The sequence below is a fragment of the Poecilia reticulata genome, linkage group LG19 (genome assembly GCF_000633615.1).
Source record: "Poecilia reticulata strain Guanapo linkage group LG19, Guppy_female_1.0+MT, whole genome shotgun sequence".
Lineage (NCBI taxonomy): Eukaryota > Metazoa > Chordata > Actinopteri > Cyprinodontiformes > Poeciliidae > Poecilia > Poecilia reticulata.
Genome location: NC_024349.1, coordinates 12,351,289 through 12,365,799, shown reverse-complemented (window position 1 = coordinate 12,365,799; position 14,511 = coordinate 12,351,289). Strand labels below are relative to the sequence as shown.

The 14,511-nt window shown below is 37.1% G+C and overlaps 2 protein-coding genes across 2 annotated transcripts; one reads left to right on the top strand and one right to left on the bottom strand.

Moving 5' to 3' along the window:
- Nucleotides 1-1,675: 1,675 nt before the first annotated feature.
- Nucleotides 1,676-4,580, bottom strand: cript (cysteine-rich PDZ-binding protein). The gene is made up of 5 exons (XM_008437076.1): nt 4,463-4,580; nt 4,228-4,293; nt 3,750-3,804; nt 3,549-3,652; nt 1,676-2,024 (listed from the first exon to the last, which is right to left on the bottom strand). Exons 1-5 carry the CDS (start codon nt 4,476-4,478, stop codon nt 1,960-1,962), a joined length of 306 nt encoding a protein of 101 aa, XP_008435298.1. The 5' UTR covers nt 4,479-4,580; the 3' UTR covers nt 1,676-1,959.
- Nucleotides 4,581-5,068: 488 nt separating this feature from the next.
- On the top strand, nt 5,069-7,665 carry pigf (phosphatidylinositol glycan anchor biosynthesis, class F). Its single transcript, XM_008437075.2, has 5 exons — nt 5,069-5,462; nt 5,772-5,863; nt 6,015-6,131; nt 6,222-6,330; nt 7,383-7,665. The coding sequence occupies exons 1-5, from the start codon at nt 5,235-5,237 to the stop codon at nt 7,494-7,496; spliced, it is 660 nt and encodes a 219-aa protein (XP_008435297.1). The 5' UTR covers nt 5,069-5,234; the 3' UTR covers nt 7,497-7,665.
- The last annotated feature ends 6,846 nt before the right edge of the window (nt 7,666-14,511 follow it).

Genomic DNA, 14,511 nt, shown 5'->3' with positions numbered 1-14,511 from the left:
TAAGAACATCGTTGACTGTTTTTTGTCCTATAATATATAAATATCACACCATACTTTATTTATAAATTGGCTTTTTAAAGATAACACCTGGCTTACCAAAGTGTTCAATATCAGAAATATAAAAGATACAAGAACAATAAATAATGTCAGTTACACAGTGAATTAGAAGCTTTCGAATTAAACATTTTTAACCTGGATTTGAGGTTTATTATGTAAAATAGAAATATTGAGCTCTATAATATATTGTAATGTTATTCCCTCATTATAAAAATATCTGGAGTGTTAGTTTTTTTTTTTTCTTGCATCTTTAAAGGGGCAGTACTATGTGTTTTCCAGGCACATAGTGCCATTTTATAGCACAACCAAGTCACTGTCACCTTCAGTTGTTATAAAAATAATGCATATATCAAACATGAGTTAAAAGAAACTTGATTTTGCAATTTGATGTCTTGAAATTGACCTCTGCCTCTTTAAAAAACTCCTTCTCTCTTTGACACTCCACCTTCAGCAAGTCTTCACAATGTTTCTCCATAATTCTCTGTACAGACGTTCTTTGGAGCATTTCACTTGAAAGTGGTTCATATTTCCATTAATTAAATCTACTGGATTCTTCATGTTCATCAAATAAGTAAAGCATTTCATGCAAAAGCAGTTACCTGTGGTTTCAGATCCCTTCAAAAATGATTTATCCCAAAAGGAATTTAAATGTAACTTACATAATTTTATCATCCTTGAAGAGTCACCAGTAGCAGTCAGTCACACAGTAAATCTGAACAGGCCTCTGGCTAAAGTGTGTTGTGAATAGCAGCCTTCTGACTGTCAAAACATGCTAGCAGCTCAATTTCCAGGCAGTAGAGGTGATATTCTACAACATGTCCTAGAAGACACCATCAGTTGCTGAAAAGCTCTGCTAATCCACCTCGTTTGCTTTTGCCATTCCTCTTTAAATCTCAGTTTGTTGGAAAGTTAAAAAGCAAGTACAACAAAAATCTACCAGCAGTACAGCATCTAGAACCAAAGGCAATAATTGTCCAAACATTCGATCACTCAATCCCGAAAAAAAGAACTAGTCTACAAAAACATCTAATGAAAATCAACATGCTGCCACCATGAGCGGTGCAGTTATACAATTCAAAACTTCACATCAACCAAATCTACTTTTGGGTGTTTACTCTCGGATCTCTTGGTAGAAAATGTAAAGCTAACTTATAGTAAAAGATACAACAACATATCAGTGGAAACAAGGAAGATGTACTTGAAATCAAATGATATTTGTGGATGAACTTTACCCACCATTAAGTTTTAGTTAGCGATTAATTGGGTTTTTACTGCAAATTAATCACAGCCTCCAGCGCAGTACATTGTAGACCCTGTCTGAACAGGAGATTTGATCCTGCTTTAGTCTTTTCAATAAAACACGACTGTGCTCACGTATCCACAGGCCTGAGGCAGAACAAGCCCTTTAAATATCAAAGAGGGAGGCCTGTGAACTACAACCTCCACACAGGGGTTGGGGAGGGTCAGTGCTGACAGTAAAGCATACAGTTTCCAAATATGATTATATCAGAATAAACCAATTATTGCAACACAAAGAGGAAATAAGTCCATGCTGTGCGTAAGAGGCTAAAATTGCAACTGGTTATGGCTGTAGGCGTATAAATCGTTTTGACAAATATCAAACTGGCAGCTTTATTTCACTCAAATTCAACACAGCAAATATTACATGCATACATTTTCAAAGAAGCAGATACACTTAGTTTTGGGACTAATGACAAAAACACCTCTGGAAGCGGTCACTTTACAGACAGATGATCTATTTTGGAGACGACGTCATTTGCTTGAGAATGGAACAGATCTAGTGGTGTGATACAATAATCTAAAATAAAGAAGACGCCTCTGGTCGTCTCTTTCACAGTCTATGTTTAACACTCACAAACATGCTCTCTGACCACGGCTACATCACACAGATGTCTGCCTGTAGTTCTTGGTGTCCAGAACCTTCTTTCCGCACATGGCACAGATTCCTGAAGAGACAAATGGACAAAACAAGGGAAAAAAGAATCAGGAGGTACACTTATATTCATAGCTTTGGAATGTTTAAACATATTATCACATCACAGCCCCAAACTCGAGCATGTTTATTAGGATTTTATATGATAGATCAACAGAAAGTGTTGCGTAAAACTGAACTAGAAGGGAAATTATTGTTTCAAGTAATAGTCTGAAGATGAAAAAAGTAAAGCACATCTGCAAACATACCAACCATGGTTGTTCACATTTAATCTGACAACTGTTGCAAAAATTTTTTACTTGCAGTTGTAACTGGAGCAAAATGTGACTCTACAAGGTATCAACTTAGGGGACTGAATATAAATGCAGAAGACACCTCTTAGATTTTTCATTTTATTTGCCATCTATCCCTTTTCTTCCACTTAGCAATGGTGCGCTACTCTGTGTTAGCCCTGCAAAAACAAACCAAAGCATGTGGTTGACAAAATGGGAAGACAAAGAATATTTTTGTAGCTTGCTGCACTTTTTGAACTTTATTGAGTTATAGAGCCATGAATAGTTTTGTAAATGTTTAATGTGATATAACTGATATAACTTTAGAGTGCTTCTGCTAAACTGTAGGTCATTTTCGCTGCTTGGTGTCTTTACTGCAAAGCAGGTAGAGTGGACATACTTGTTGAAGAAAAAAGCTTCCAATTTAAGTTGGAGGAAAATAAATGTAGCTTTTTCTGCACTGAGAAGAAAAAGCTGTGAAAAAATTTTCTTGGAAAAACATGTTGCATCACAAATTAGGGACCAAAGTCATTGCCATGTTTTCATAAACCCTCTGGAAACGTGGCTTGTTAATGATATACTTAGACCTACTCTTTATTTGTATACATTGTTTGTTATATGGAGAAACAGCAGCTTTATTTTGAGAAACAACTGTTTGCATTTCCTCATTCAGTGCAAATACTCTACAGAGACGGCAGAGCAAACACACCTCATTCAAACAAACCAATCAGAGCAGGCCTGGACTCAGTCTGAGCATACTTTGTTTACATACAATATAGGATTCGACCCTTTAACAACATGACCTACAGTTGTCGCAATCATGGTGTTGTAGCCACTCCTGAGTCAGACATGTCAGAAACATTACCTGAACTACCTGGCTGTAGTGTAATCTCAGAATTTAAGCCTCACTTTCTATTTTTAATGTAAGAAATAAGAAGAAAAAGAGTTAGCTATTTTGGGTAAGATGTAAACTGCTCTCTGCACTACTCTTTGAGAAAAAGTAATTAAATAAAGTCTTTAATCAGAGCAAAATAAAGCTGTTGTGTGTGTAAATTTCTTCCCAAATTGACACAAAACTGAGCTTTTCCTTCCTTTAAACCAAACAGAAAACTTACAAAAAGAGAAAATAATCTTTGGGCAACTATCTCATTCAAACAATACAAAATGCCAAACTTCAGAGTTACACTGTGGCTATTACTCTTTAGCCAGCTAAAACATGACACTCATTTGAATTAGGGCTTAATGAATTAGAAATGATACCTTACCTTTCTTGTAAGCGCAGCCCTGGCAGTAGTGAGACCCAGCTTGATGAACCGAGCTCTTGCAGATCCTGCAGATAGCAAAGCCCGTCTTGCTGTAAGGGTCAAACCTGAGAAAAACAATTAAGCAGTTATAATTACAAATGCAGTAATGCTTGGAAGCTTAGGAGCTGTTCATTTTAATATTTCTTTCATGAGAATGCCAACCTTGCTTTTTTAGATGTCAGCATTTTGTTTTCATTCAACTTGCGGCCTCCACTTTCTAAGTAAAAATGTAAGCGAGAGAAACCCATTAATCACTACTACATTGAGTGAGACAATATAAATGATAGCCAACCTGGATAAGTCAAGAGTAAACAGAGCAGATGACTATCAAAAGCTAAYAATTTTAAACACAAAACTCACAACTGTACTGCTTCGTCTATCTTCCTCTCAACTCCAACCAACTTCACAGTACGAAAGGCAGTCCATCAGCATGATGCTGTCACCACCATGCTTATTAATCAGAATCTACCTACTTATGGTAGTTAATATATAAAGCTTTTACCACTGACACTTGTTTAATGAGTGAGTCTAAAGGGAAAATAACATGTAAACTTACTCTATTTTGATGAAACACATCCTATAAATTAAGCATAGACTGCGTGCTCCCGTATCAAACATGTTTTTCTTTTGAATCCATCACCTGTTGTATTCCGAGCTCCATCCTTCCAAGTGTCCGGAGTGATAACTTTGCCAAGCTTCTTCTCACCTGAAACAACCGAAGTTTATATTTACTGCAAGGAGAAGAAAAATGTGTAAAACCGAACGTTAACTTCACGTAACCTTCATCAGCGTTCGGAGAGGCTTCGTTGACACAAACAACTTCCATTAGCTTCAAACTTATATAACAAGATTAAAGAGAGAAATGTCATACGTACATTTTTCACAAACCATGTTTCCGATGTGTTTATTTAGGGTGCTAGGAGAAGAAAAACAACGTATAGCTGTAGCTTCCTTTGCTAGCGTAAACTTCCGGTCAAGTGTGACCTCTCAAATAACAAATTTCATTGGTTTACTATGGTGACGTCAGCCAAAGATCCAACTAGAATGCTGTTGATTGGTTAGATCAAGCACGTTACGTATGAACAGAGGAACAAATTTGACATTTGGAATCGTACGTCAATATTGCCGCCATATTGTGAGTGGTATTTAGTTTTAGAGACGGGAAATCAACATGAAGCTGCGTTTAACAGTTTTTTTAAACTGTTTTTAAACGATTCCAATTTGACATTTGGAATCGTACGTCAATATTGCCGCCATATTGTGAGTGGTATTTAGTTTTAGAGACGGGGAAACCAACATGAAGCTGCGTTTAACAGTTTTTTAAAATTAAATATGTACCAGAGATTTGCTAATTGATTTGCCCAGTAATCAGGCTATTTAGAAATAATCTGACTGTGTTTATATCTGTGTTCTAGTCTGGTGTAACGTCATTCCTTGAGTTCGAATTTTTGAGGAGTCATAGTATACTTTTACTTTGAAAATCAAGCGGAAATCAACGTCTCTCCTTGTTTACGGAAGCGTGGTGGACATCCATTCATGGCTTTGCCCCACTGTCCTCATCCGATGTTTCGCTAATTTTATAAGCTTTTCAATTTGATTTATTTTAATTGTGTCACCGTTCGTCCGTAGTCAGCTGAAGCCGCCATCATGTGGGACCACGAAATCAGAGCCATGGCGTCCACTCACGCCATCATCGCCGCCTCAGTGTTCATGGCCACCGTTCTCCCTGCTGTTCTTGTCCCAGGCTTTTCGGTGTACGGAACTCACCTGCTGTGGCTCTACTCGGTGTCAGCTGCCGTGGCCGCGGTCAGTGTCTCCGTCTTCTGGCTGCTCGGCATCTCACCACCCACTAAGAAGCACACACTGGGATACAAGGTAACCCAGAGTATGTGTGGGTCAAATGTTCAATTTAAATGTGTATATTAAAAATGACTTGCAAATTTAGTTTTTTTTAAGCACTTTTGTTTAATTTACAATGCAAACATCAATGTGTTAATGTTATACAAAGGGCCACATATTTGTTGAGAAAATCTGAAAACATTGGCATGAATTTGTGAGCAGCTCTTAAAGTAATAATAAAGTTCAAGAGGTATGCAGACTTTTGCAATGCATGCCATGTGACAAAAAGCTGCTTTTTTTTTTCAAGGTATTTTTTATCTGATCTTTTTTCCTTTCTTTCCTCAGCTGTCCAGGTTGTTTCGTTCATGTCTTTACTTCTTCCTGTCTTGCCTGTTCTTCCACACGGTCGTCATCCTCTACGGAGCGCCACTGATTGAGTGAGTAACTGCTGTTGGAAATGGGGAACACAAACCAATGTACCATGAAGAAATTGATGCAGTTATTTCCAAATGTTTTTTGTTGAATTACATTGTTACACCTTGTGCATTAACTGCCACACTGTGCATCTGATTGGCTTCGTTTTTCCAGATCTGCTTTGGAGACATTTTCACTTGCTGTGCTGCTGACCTCACTGACCACACTGAGGTGCCTCTGTGTTCTCGGCCCCAACGTCCAGGCCTGGATACGAGTGTTCAGTCGACATGGGTGGGCTCTCAAACCCGTTTTTTCCTCATCCTGGACTCTCCTTATTAAACCAATAACGCTATTTTTCATCTGCTCTGTGTCCCTCTTCAGAGCTATGTCTGTTTGGGACACTTGTTTGCAGATTACAGTGGCCTTCACCCTGATTGGAGCCTGGCTGGGAGCATTCCCAATACCGCTGGACTGGGACAGACCGTGGCAGGTCAGGAGCTTACACAGAAAAAAACTAACTCCATACAAACTGTGTAGAATTTACATTCTCCCTGGTAACTTTTCATATTTTATTAATGTTTACCTTCAGTACAAATTGATCCATCCGAGTCTCCAAGGTGCTCATACTTTTTATAACCAAGATAAAATACTTTAGATCCATGTGATGCAGAAAAATATTTAGAAAAAGAGTGAACAAGGACAGACCTTTTTGGGAGAATTATCAGGAGAAATCCTATTCTCTTAAAAAGGAGTTGACTTAACGTTTTAAATGTGTGATTTGAATTGGGATGGCTTAGTCAAAGTATGCACTTAAATCCAATTTTGACTTTCCAGAATTAAAAAGCTGATGTTGACAAACATTTTTTATCCAGTATGATTGAGCTTGAGCTATTTTTCTTCCGCTTGTACTACTTTGTGTTGGTCCATTTTATAAAATATTTGTGATTTAAATGCATTTCCTGTTATTTAATCTTTAAACAGGTAAGTTTATTTAGAACAAATTCTCTGTTCAGAAGGCATTAAAACAGCATACAACAGAATATCATACAGCAGAAGACAGAAAAATATAATAAAACACAGAAAAACAATAATAAAATGTGACAATGTTTAAGGGGTGTGGATACTTTAGTACAACTCTGTAAATAATATTGTTATGGATACAGAAAATAATAATTATCAGTAGCAGAAAAATATGTGGTATAATTATATAACTTGAGTAGAGTTTAGTTAATGAAATAACATGTAGAAGGTTCTCACTGGTCAGTGTTCACATTTCTAATATGTTGTTTTAAAAACACCACATTTTTATACTTTCGCCCTTGTTTTTACCATGTCTACTATCATGGTTTCCTTTTAATATGTCTTTTTTATACAAAGGAATCAACTAAATTGTACCTGTTATAAGCACAAAAGGGAAAAAGTAACTTCATGGTTAAAATAACGAGATGTACTCTTGTTTCGGCATGCATCTCTGAGCAACATCAGGGTGCTTTTAACGCTTTATATGATTGTCAACAGTTTCCTGCCTTCCCTTTTTTCCAGGTTTGGCCTGTTTCCTGCAGTCTGGGCGCTATGATCGGCTACCTGACTGGACTTGTTGTTGCTCCTGCGTGGATCCACTACCATCGCAAACAGCTCACATACAAATGCAAGTGATTGTGGATATCTGCCTGGGTTGATGCGAATGTGTCTGGCGTTTGTTCACTTTCTACTGGTTATTTATTGGCAGCCTGTTAATGATTTTGTAACAACACATTATTTTGTACATATGCAAGGTGAGCCTGAGGATTTTTGACATGAAATGAATAAAGAATTACTCGACTAATGCTGTGCACTGACTTATTTTTGAATTGACAATTTTGTTTCTTAGAGTTAAAGTTCTTATATTTTATTACCTAATCATGTACAATCACTCATGTTGTTTTATGGCATTCATTATTTTGGATTATATATTTACTGATATCTACAGCCCTATCTTGAAAAATAGCAGTATATAATCAGGGTGACTGAATTCTTAAAAAGCCTTAGTCTTACAAATCTAAAATTAAAGGCCTTAGAATGTCTAATAAAAAAAAGAAATTAAGCTGGCCTCAAATATATTACTGGTTTTTAATCTTGCATATTCTATGTAATTTCTTTCCTCGCGGTACTTTTCTGTCAGGAAAAGGTTTGAGTTGTTTGAAGCTAAGCTAACTAGCTGCTAGCTTACCGTTACTAGCTAGCTAACTCGTTTTATTGCGTCTAGTATGGGTAAGTACAAATGTATCGCATGTTGGATTAACTAATTTTGTTTTCGTGGAGAAATTAAATTTCCTCCATAATGATCTTAAACAGGTCTTTAAAAGTCTTACGTTTGCGTTGGTGAAACCTTCAGAAATAATAAAAAAATACACGTCAGTAGTAAAGTTCAAAAACTCTTAACTCATAGATCCACTACATTCAGTGTTTTAATCAGTTAATTTTGATGTTTGATGATGGCTTGTACGTGATTACATGCATAGCACCATTTAAAATGTATTAATAGAGAAACGCAGCCCTAATTTAAAGTGTCAGAATATGTCCTCAGTGTGTGGCTGGAGCTCCTTTTGCATGAATTACCGCATTAGTGTAGTGTTACATGGAGTTGTAACACCTTCCACAAGAAGGGAAAGCCATAAAAAAGAATAACTAAAAAAACTGTTCCCAGAGTGCTGTATCCATGCATACTGGAAAATTAGTATTTCAATTATAACAACAGCAGTGGTGATTTTACCTTTTCACATTTTCACCTTGGTATAACTTCACTGAAATTAGCTATTTTTTGTTTTGCCTGACCTAAAATACTATTTAAACAGGATAAATGAGGATGTGCCTGATAACTTCGTAATAGTCTGGAAACAACAGTGTTTAAGGTCGCCACAAAAACTGGGTCCGACTGCAGGTGGTGCTGTTGGATCACCGCTTGGATGCTCATTCACAGTGCTGGCCGTATTTATTATTGGCACCTCTAGTAAATTTGGAAAAATTTAACAAACCTGACCTTAAATTTGAAGAAATGTATTTAGTTAAGAAATAATCTTTTTAATCTCGGGTGGCTCAATATCTGGTTTATCATTCTAAGACTATACATCCTAAAAGATGTAACACGAAGTAAACAATCGGAGGTGGATAGACAGAGTACCTAAAGATTTAACTCAAGTAAGAGTAGCACTTCAGAATATTTTTACTCAAGTAACAGCAAAAAGTAGCCATTCAAGAAATTTCTCAAGTAAGAAGAGTAAAAAGCATTTGGCAAAAAGGGTTAGGGTTAAACATCAATCATTTAAAATTTTAAAATGCCATTATCAGACGAACCAAAATATAAAGTTATGTAGAAATGTTGGTATTTTAGAGACCAAAATGAAAACAATTCATATAAATAAAATTACAAAATAACAAAATCAGGAAAAAGAACAATTATTCCTAATTAATTACATTCAATATTAAACTTATGAAACTAATAAAAACTGCAGGTGTGTGGGTGAAAATAAGTTTATTCTTCATTTAGGGAAATTACTCCCAGTGGGTAGAGTATCCATGAATTGTACTCAAGTAAGAGTTGTAATACTTCATAATAAGATTACTCAAGTAAAAGTAAAAAATAAGGCTAAGTAAAAATACTAATAAAAATACATTTTTCCAAAAAGTTGCTCAAGTAAATGTAACTGAGTAAATGTAAGTAGTTGCTACACAACTCTGCTGGTTATGCAATTGTAGTGATATGTCAATACCTATACTATACATTGTTATTTATGGTAAGACTTGTTGCACTTAATGTGGTCAGCACTGCATGAGAACAACTGTTGTATGTTAACCCAGCGCTCTTAAAACCCAGCGATGTCGCGCCGCACCTGAAGCTGATGCTGATGAATAGGCTTCCTGTTTAAATATCCATGAATCTCCGTCAAACTCCATCTCAGCCTTTCCCCGAATCACATTCTCATTCCACCTTTCCCCGTCCCCGGGGCTGTGCCGCATTGATTCACTTTCATTTTGGGGCGGCGGGGGCATTAATTTTCCTCCTTTCCTCCTCTTACTCTCCCTCACAGCCGTCAGCCAGGAAAGGGATTAAATTTTCTGTGCCTCAGTCTCGGATTGGAAAGTAAATGAAGGATACTGCAGACAGTGAAGAGGGGACATAAGTGATTTTATCTAAAGAAGGGGGCAAATAAAGCACATTATTGCTGCAATCCCTTACCCGGTTTTTATTGAGATTGTTCAGTAATGTCAGTGGAGAGCAAAGGGGGAAACTTTCTATTTGCCCTCTACTTGAACTCTTATAAGATTGGAAAACTAACCCACAGGAAAAAAGGCATATGTTAAGAAGCCTGCATATGCTTGCAACACCAATCAACACCTTCAGCCTCTTCCTTATGTGTTGTGAAATTCATGCTGCTAATTCCATTTTTTTATGCTCTTTCTTCGTATTTTCCACCTCTGCTCTGGTACGTCATCACCTCTGCAGAGGAAAAGTGTGACTTTTGTTGATACCGAGCTGGTTTCACTGTGACCTGAGCCAGATCTCACCCTACAATCCTCACCTCCAGCAGAGCGGCTGCATGAATGTATATTTTTAGGGGGAGCAAAGATGAGTCACAGTCTTCACACCAGACGATATCTGTCAGCCTCTTGCATGTAATTGTTGTGCTTTGTTTTCAGAAAACCGGCTGCGGTTGCTTTTGTTTGTGTGCTCAGCTCAACTCCTGGTTGTTTAGTTTTCCAGAGCTGCTCAAACACACACAGAGAGAAAAAAAGCTGCTGCTTCACAAATTGCTCTCCTCTTTCAATCTCAGAACTTTATTTATTCATTATTTGTTCTCAGGCTGTGCCATTGTGGCGAGGGCTTTGTGATGGGAGGCGATTTGTCACTCCCTTCCCTTTTCCTCTGCTTTTTCTGCAAGGCAGTTGGTGCATTCATGTCTTCTGCAGAGGAGATGATCAGAACTAACATCTGTCACAGATTCTGTTTATAAACCAGCTACTATATTCGGTCTATTTCCAAAAATATTCACTCATCTGCCTTCACACAGACACAGGAACTCGAAGGTTTTCTGAAGTATAGGTTTGGAATAACATACCCAAATCTAACTTGTTTTTTCTCAGCAATGAAAAACTCTATTTGTGTAAGCAGCTACTATAGTTTAAGAGAAAAACAAGATGGAACATAAAATAGTTTAGATTTTTTTTGTACATAAGCCTTTTAGAAATATAAATAAAAAACTCTCCATACTTTTGGAAACCATATATCCACCTGTGGACATTACCTGTGTAAAGATTGATGCAGCTGAAGTAAACTAAAGAAAATTAAAATGGAGGTTTTAGTGAAGAAATACTTGCTGTTTTGCCTTTGGCACAGTTTAGCACCAGCTACAAAATGTCTTTAAGTTTTTCTTACAAAACATACTAACCTTATTTTCACAACTTATTTTGTGGAAATGCTCACATTTATTTTTTTTATCCAGTTCTAATAAAACAATAAGATATTGTTTTGTTGATTCCAATTGAAGTGTTTTGTTTTTGTAAATTCAATGTCAAAAAGTAAAAAAATTACAACAAATGTAGGCACATTTTACAGATTTTTTTTAAGCTAACAAACTACATGGCACTACCAGAGTTCCATACAATGTCTTAAATCCTTTCATGCATTGTGGTCACTACAATGGACAGCTATCTAAAAGCCATTTTCTTGTGCTTCTTGTGGATTTTTATGTTATAAATGCACACAGACCACTGAAGTGGACACTAATGAATCATAAAATAAATATGAACTACTGGCCATCAGCTGCAAATGCAAGAAATGATTTTTGTTAAATCCAATATGGTCGCTCATACAGACCTCTTTCTTTAATAAATGTAGATGCTAAGATCCCTGCTAAGGCTGTGGCTTGTCTGGAAAGTATAGTACCAACTATTGTTTCACATGAGCAAACTGGATTTGTTAAGGGGAGGCAACTATTTTTTAATTTCCGTACACTCCTGAACATTATTTACTCTAAAACCACCACTGAAATACCTGAAGTCATGATGTCGGTCGACGCTGAGAAAGGGTTTGACAGAGATGAATGGGATTACTTATTTGCAGTTTTAAAGAAATTTGGATTGGGTGATGCATTCATTTCTTGGATACGTCTCTTCTATATTTCTCCTCATGCTAGTGTCTCCTCCAATGGTATTCAACACAGTTTTTTCAGACTTTTCCATGGCACTAGACAGGGATAACCGTTATCCCCTCTATTGTTTGCTCTGGCCATAGAACCTCTCTCTATTTTTTTTTTTGCTCCATTTTTCTGAAATGAGTTTTCAGACAGATCTGTCCCCGGCTGGTGAAGTTTGCGGTGAAAAAGAGACCGTTGAGTCTAAAAGCTCAACCTCTGCATTGACAAAACCGGTTGACAAAAGCGGCATTGGAAGACCGGACCCAAGAGAGAACTGTGGACAATCTTTTTGTTTTTGATATTATAATGACATAGAAATTATTACTAAAAAAAATAAAAATCAGCTCCACTGAGGAGGCCCCTTAGTGGCCCTGGGGCCCAAAGCGGCTGCTTAGTTTGCGTATGCCTTGGGCCGGTCCTGCTTATGGCACCCTTTCGTGACATTCTTTCACTCTCTTCAGTCTCTTCTGCCGGATTAAGTGATTCACCCCACCCAACACCTTTTCTTATTTTCTAATTATCTATTTACTTATTTCTTTTACTTGTTTTTTCTGTTTTCCTCTCCTTCCCTCTATTTTTATTTATTAATTTTTTCTTCATTAGGTATGTTCCAGTTGTGTCTTTTTCAATCATGTAAGAAAAAAAAATACTCATAGGAGGTAACTTGTATGGCTTTTTTCATCCATAATTTTTACCTCTTCTGTACCTGCGTTTGTTCTTTTCTATCAATATCACTAAAGTTGTGTACCATATGGCATACCATGTCATTAATAGTTAAAATTTTGCTTGTAATGTTTCTTTCCTCCTAAAAAAAAAAAAAAAACAAAGTATGCCAACCCTCCTACTGTTGACGACTAGCAGGTAGAAAAAATATCGTGACGTCAGATAACCCCTAAAGAACAATACTACTGATGAATTTCTCAAATAACAACTTTGTGTTTGGAGAAAAATACAATTGATCACCTAAAAAAAATTTATTTTTATTTTTTATTTGACCTTTTTTATGCCTTAAGAAAAAAAAAAGGAAAATAATCCTGATACAAAGGATCATAATTCATCCATGAAAAGGTTAATAATAACAATATTTGTTACTGACAACATAAAGGATCTCATAATCTGTTTGAAAATCTCCAAGCATTTTGGTCTGACAGATTTCATGTTTAATGTTCAGTCTTGGCTTTCTTAGGAGTCACATTCAGCTGCAGCGGGCGGCTAGTTACAGCAAAAAAATATTAAGGTCCAAATGGTCGGCACAGGAACAAACTGCCAGCTGAGGAAGGTCAAAGTAATGAGAGTTTTTCTCAGTATAGCTCAGGGAAATAGAATAAATCTAAGACACAGTAAAAGAGTTGGATTTATCTTTATCTGGAGATCAGAAACCTGACACTAAATAAAAAATGACTGCTTCCTGGTTGCTTGATTTAAAATGTTTTTTGCCAACTAGAAAAGACAATCAATACAGATTCAAGATAAAAAGCATTTGCGAGCTAAACTAACATACTCCATTTAGATGCTTCTGAGGTTAGTATTTCTAAGCAGATTATTAAGCTGCACTGCAAAAACACAAAATACTACCAAGTATTTTAGATCCAAATATCTTAGTACACATGAGTTAATACAAAACTAACCTACAAGTGAATATTCAACAAGAAATAGAAGCTTGCTTTAAGTCAATAATTCTTTAATATTGATGAAGAAGTACTGGTTATACTGCCAGATTAATTAATTTATAACAAGGGAAAATGTCTCAGTAGAAGTGAAATAATCCGACAGCGTAACTAGTACTTTTTTAAAACCATCCAGGGGACTCCCCCTGGAGTCGACGCCCGCTGTGGAGCGGGCAAAAAAAGAAAGTGTTTTCTCGCTCTTTCCCTTTGCTATGGATCATAGCACCAAATTAATACCTACATTTCTAAGTTTCACTGAGTTAACACGGCTATGGATGACATGTAAAAGATTAGTCTTTTTGCCCCCCAGCGTTGTATMCCTGCCACTTAGCAACATGCTGCTTCCACATGGCAACAAGCTGTAAAATGGCAACACGATGCTGCCACATAGCATCACGTTGCTTCCACATGGCAACACACTGCTGCCACATGTCAACATGCTGCTGCCACATGGCAACACCCTGCTGCCACTTAGCATTACGTTGTTTCCACATGGCAACACCTTGCAGCCACTTAGCAACACGCTGCTTCCACATGGCAACAAGCTGTAATATGGCAACACGCTGCTGCCACATAGTATCACGTTGCTTCCACATGGCAATACCCTGAAGCCGCTTAGCAACACGCTGCTTCCATATGGCAACATGGCAACATGGTTAGACATGGCGACACCATGCTGCGACATATCAACACACTGCTACCACATAGGAACACGCTGCTGCCACATAGCAACACGCTGCTGCCACATGGCAACACGCTGCTGGAACATGGCAACACCCTGCTGCCACTTAGCAACGCACTGCTGCCACATGTCAACATGCTGCTGCCACA

Excerpts from the sequence above, each read along its gene's own strand:
- cript (XM_008437076.1), bottom strand. Across the intron at positions 3,653-3,749 it reads CTGACATCTAAAAAAGCAAG|GTTTGACCCTTACAGCAAGA; the intron begins GTTGGCATTCTC and ends TGTTTTTCTCAG. Across the intron at positions 2,025-3,548 it reads GGGCTGCGCTTACAAGAAAG|GAATCTGTGCCATGTGCGGA; the intron begins GTAAGGTATCAT and ends TTGTCTCTTCAG.
- pigf (XM_008437075.2), top strand. The coding sequence starts at position 5,235 with ATGTGGGACCACGAAATCAGAGCCATGGCGTCCACTCACGCCATCATC. Across the intron at positions 5,463-5,771 it reads AGCACACACTGGGATACAAG|CTGTCCAGGTTGTTTCGTTC; the intron begins GTAACCCAGAGT and ends TTCTTTCCTCAG. Across the intron at positions 6,331-7,382 it reads ACTGGGACAGACCGTGGCAG|GTTTGGCCTGTTTCCTGCAG; the intron begins GTCAGGAGCTTA and ends CCTTTTTTCCAG.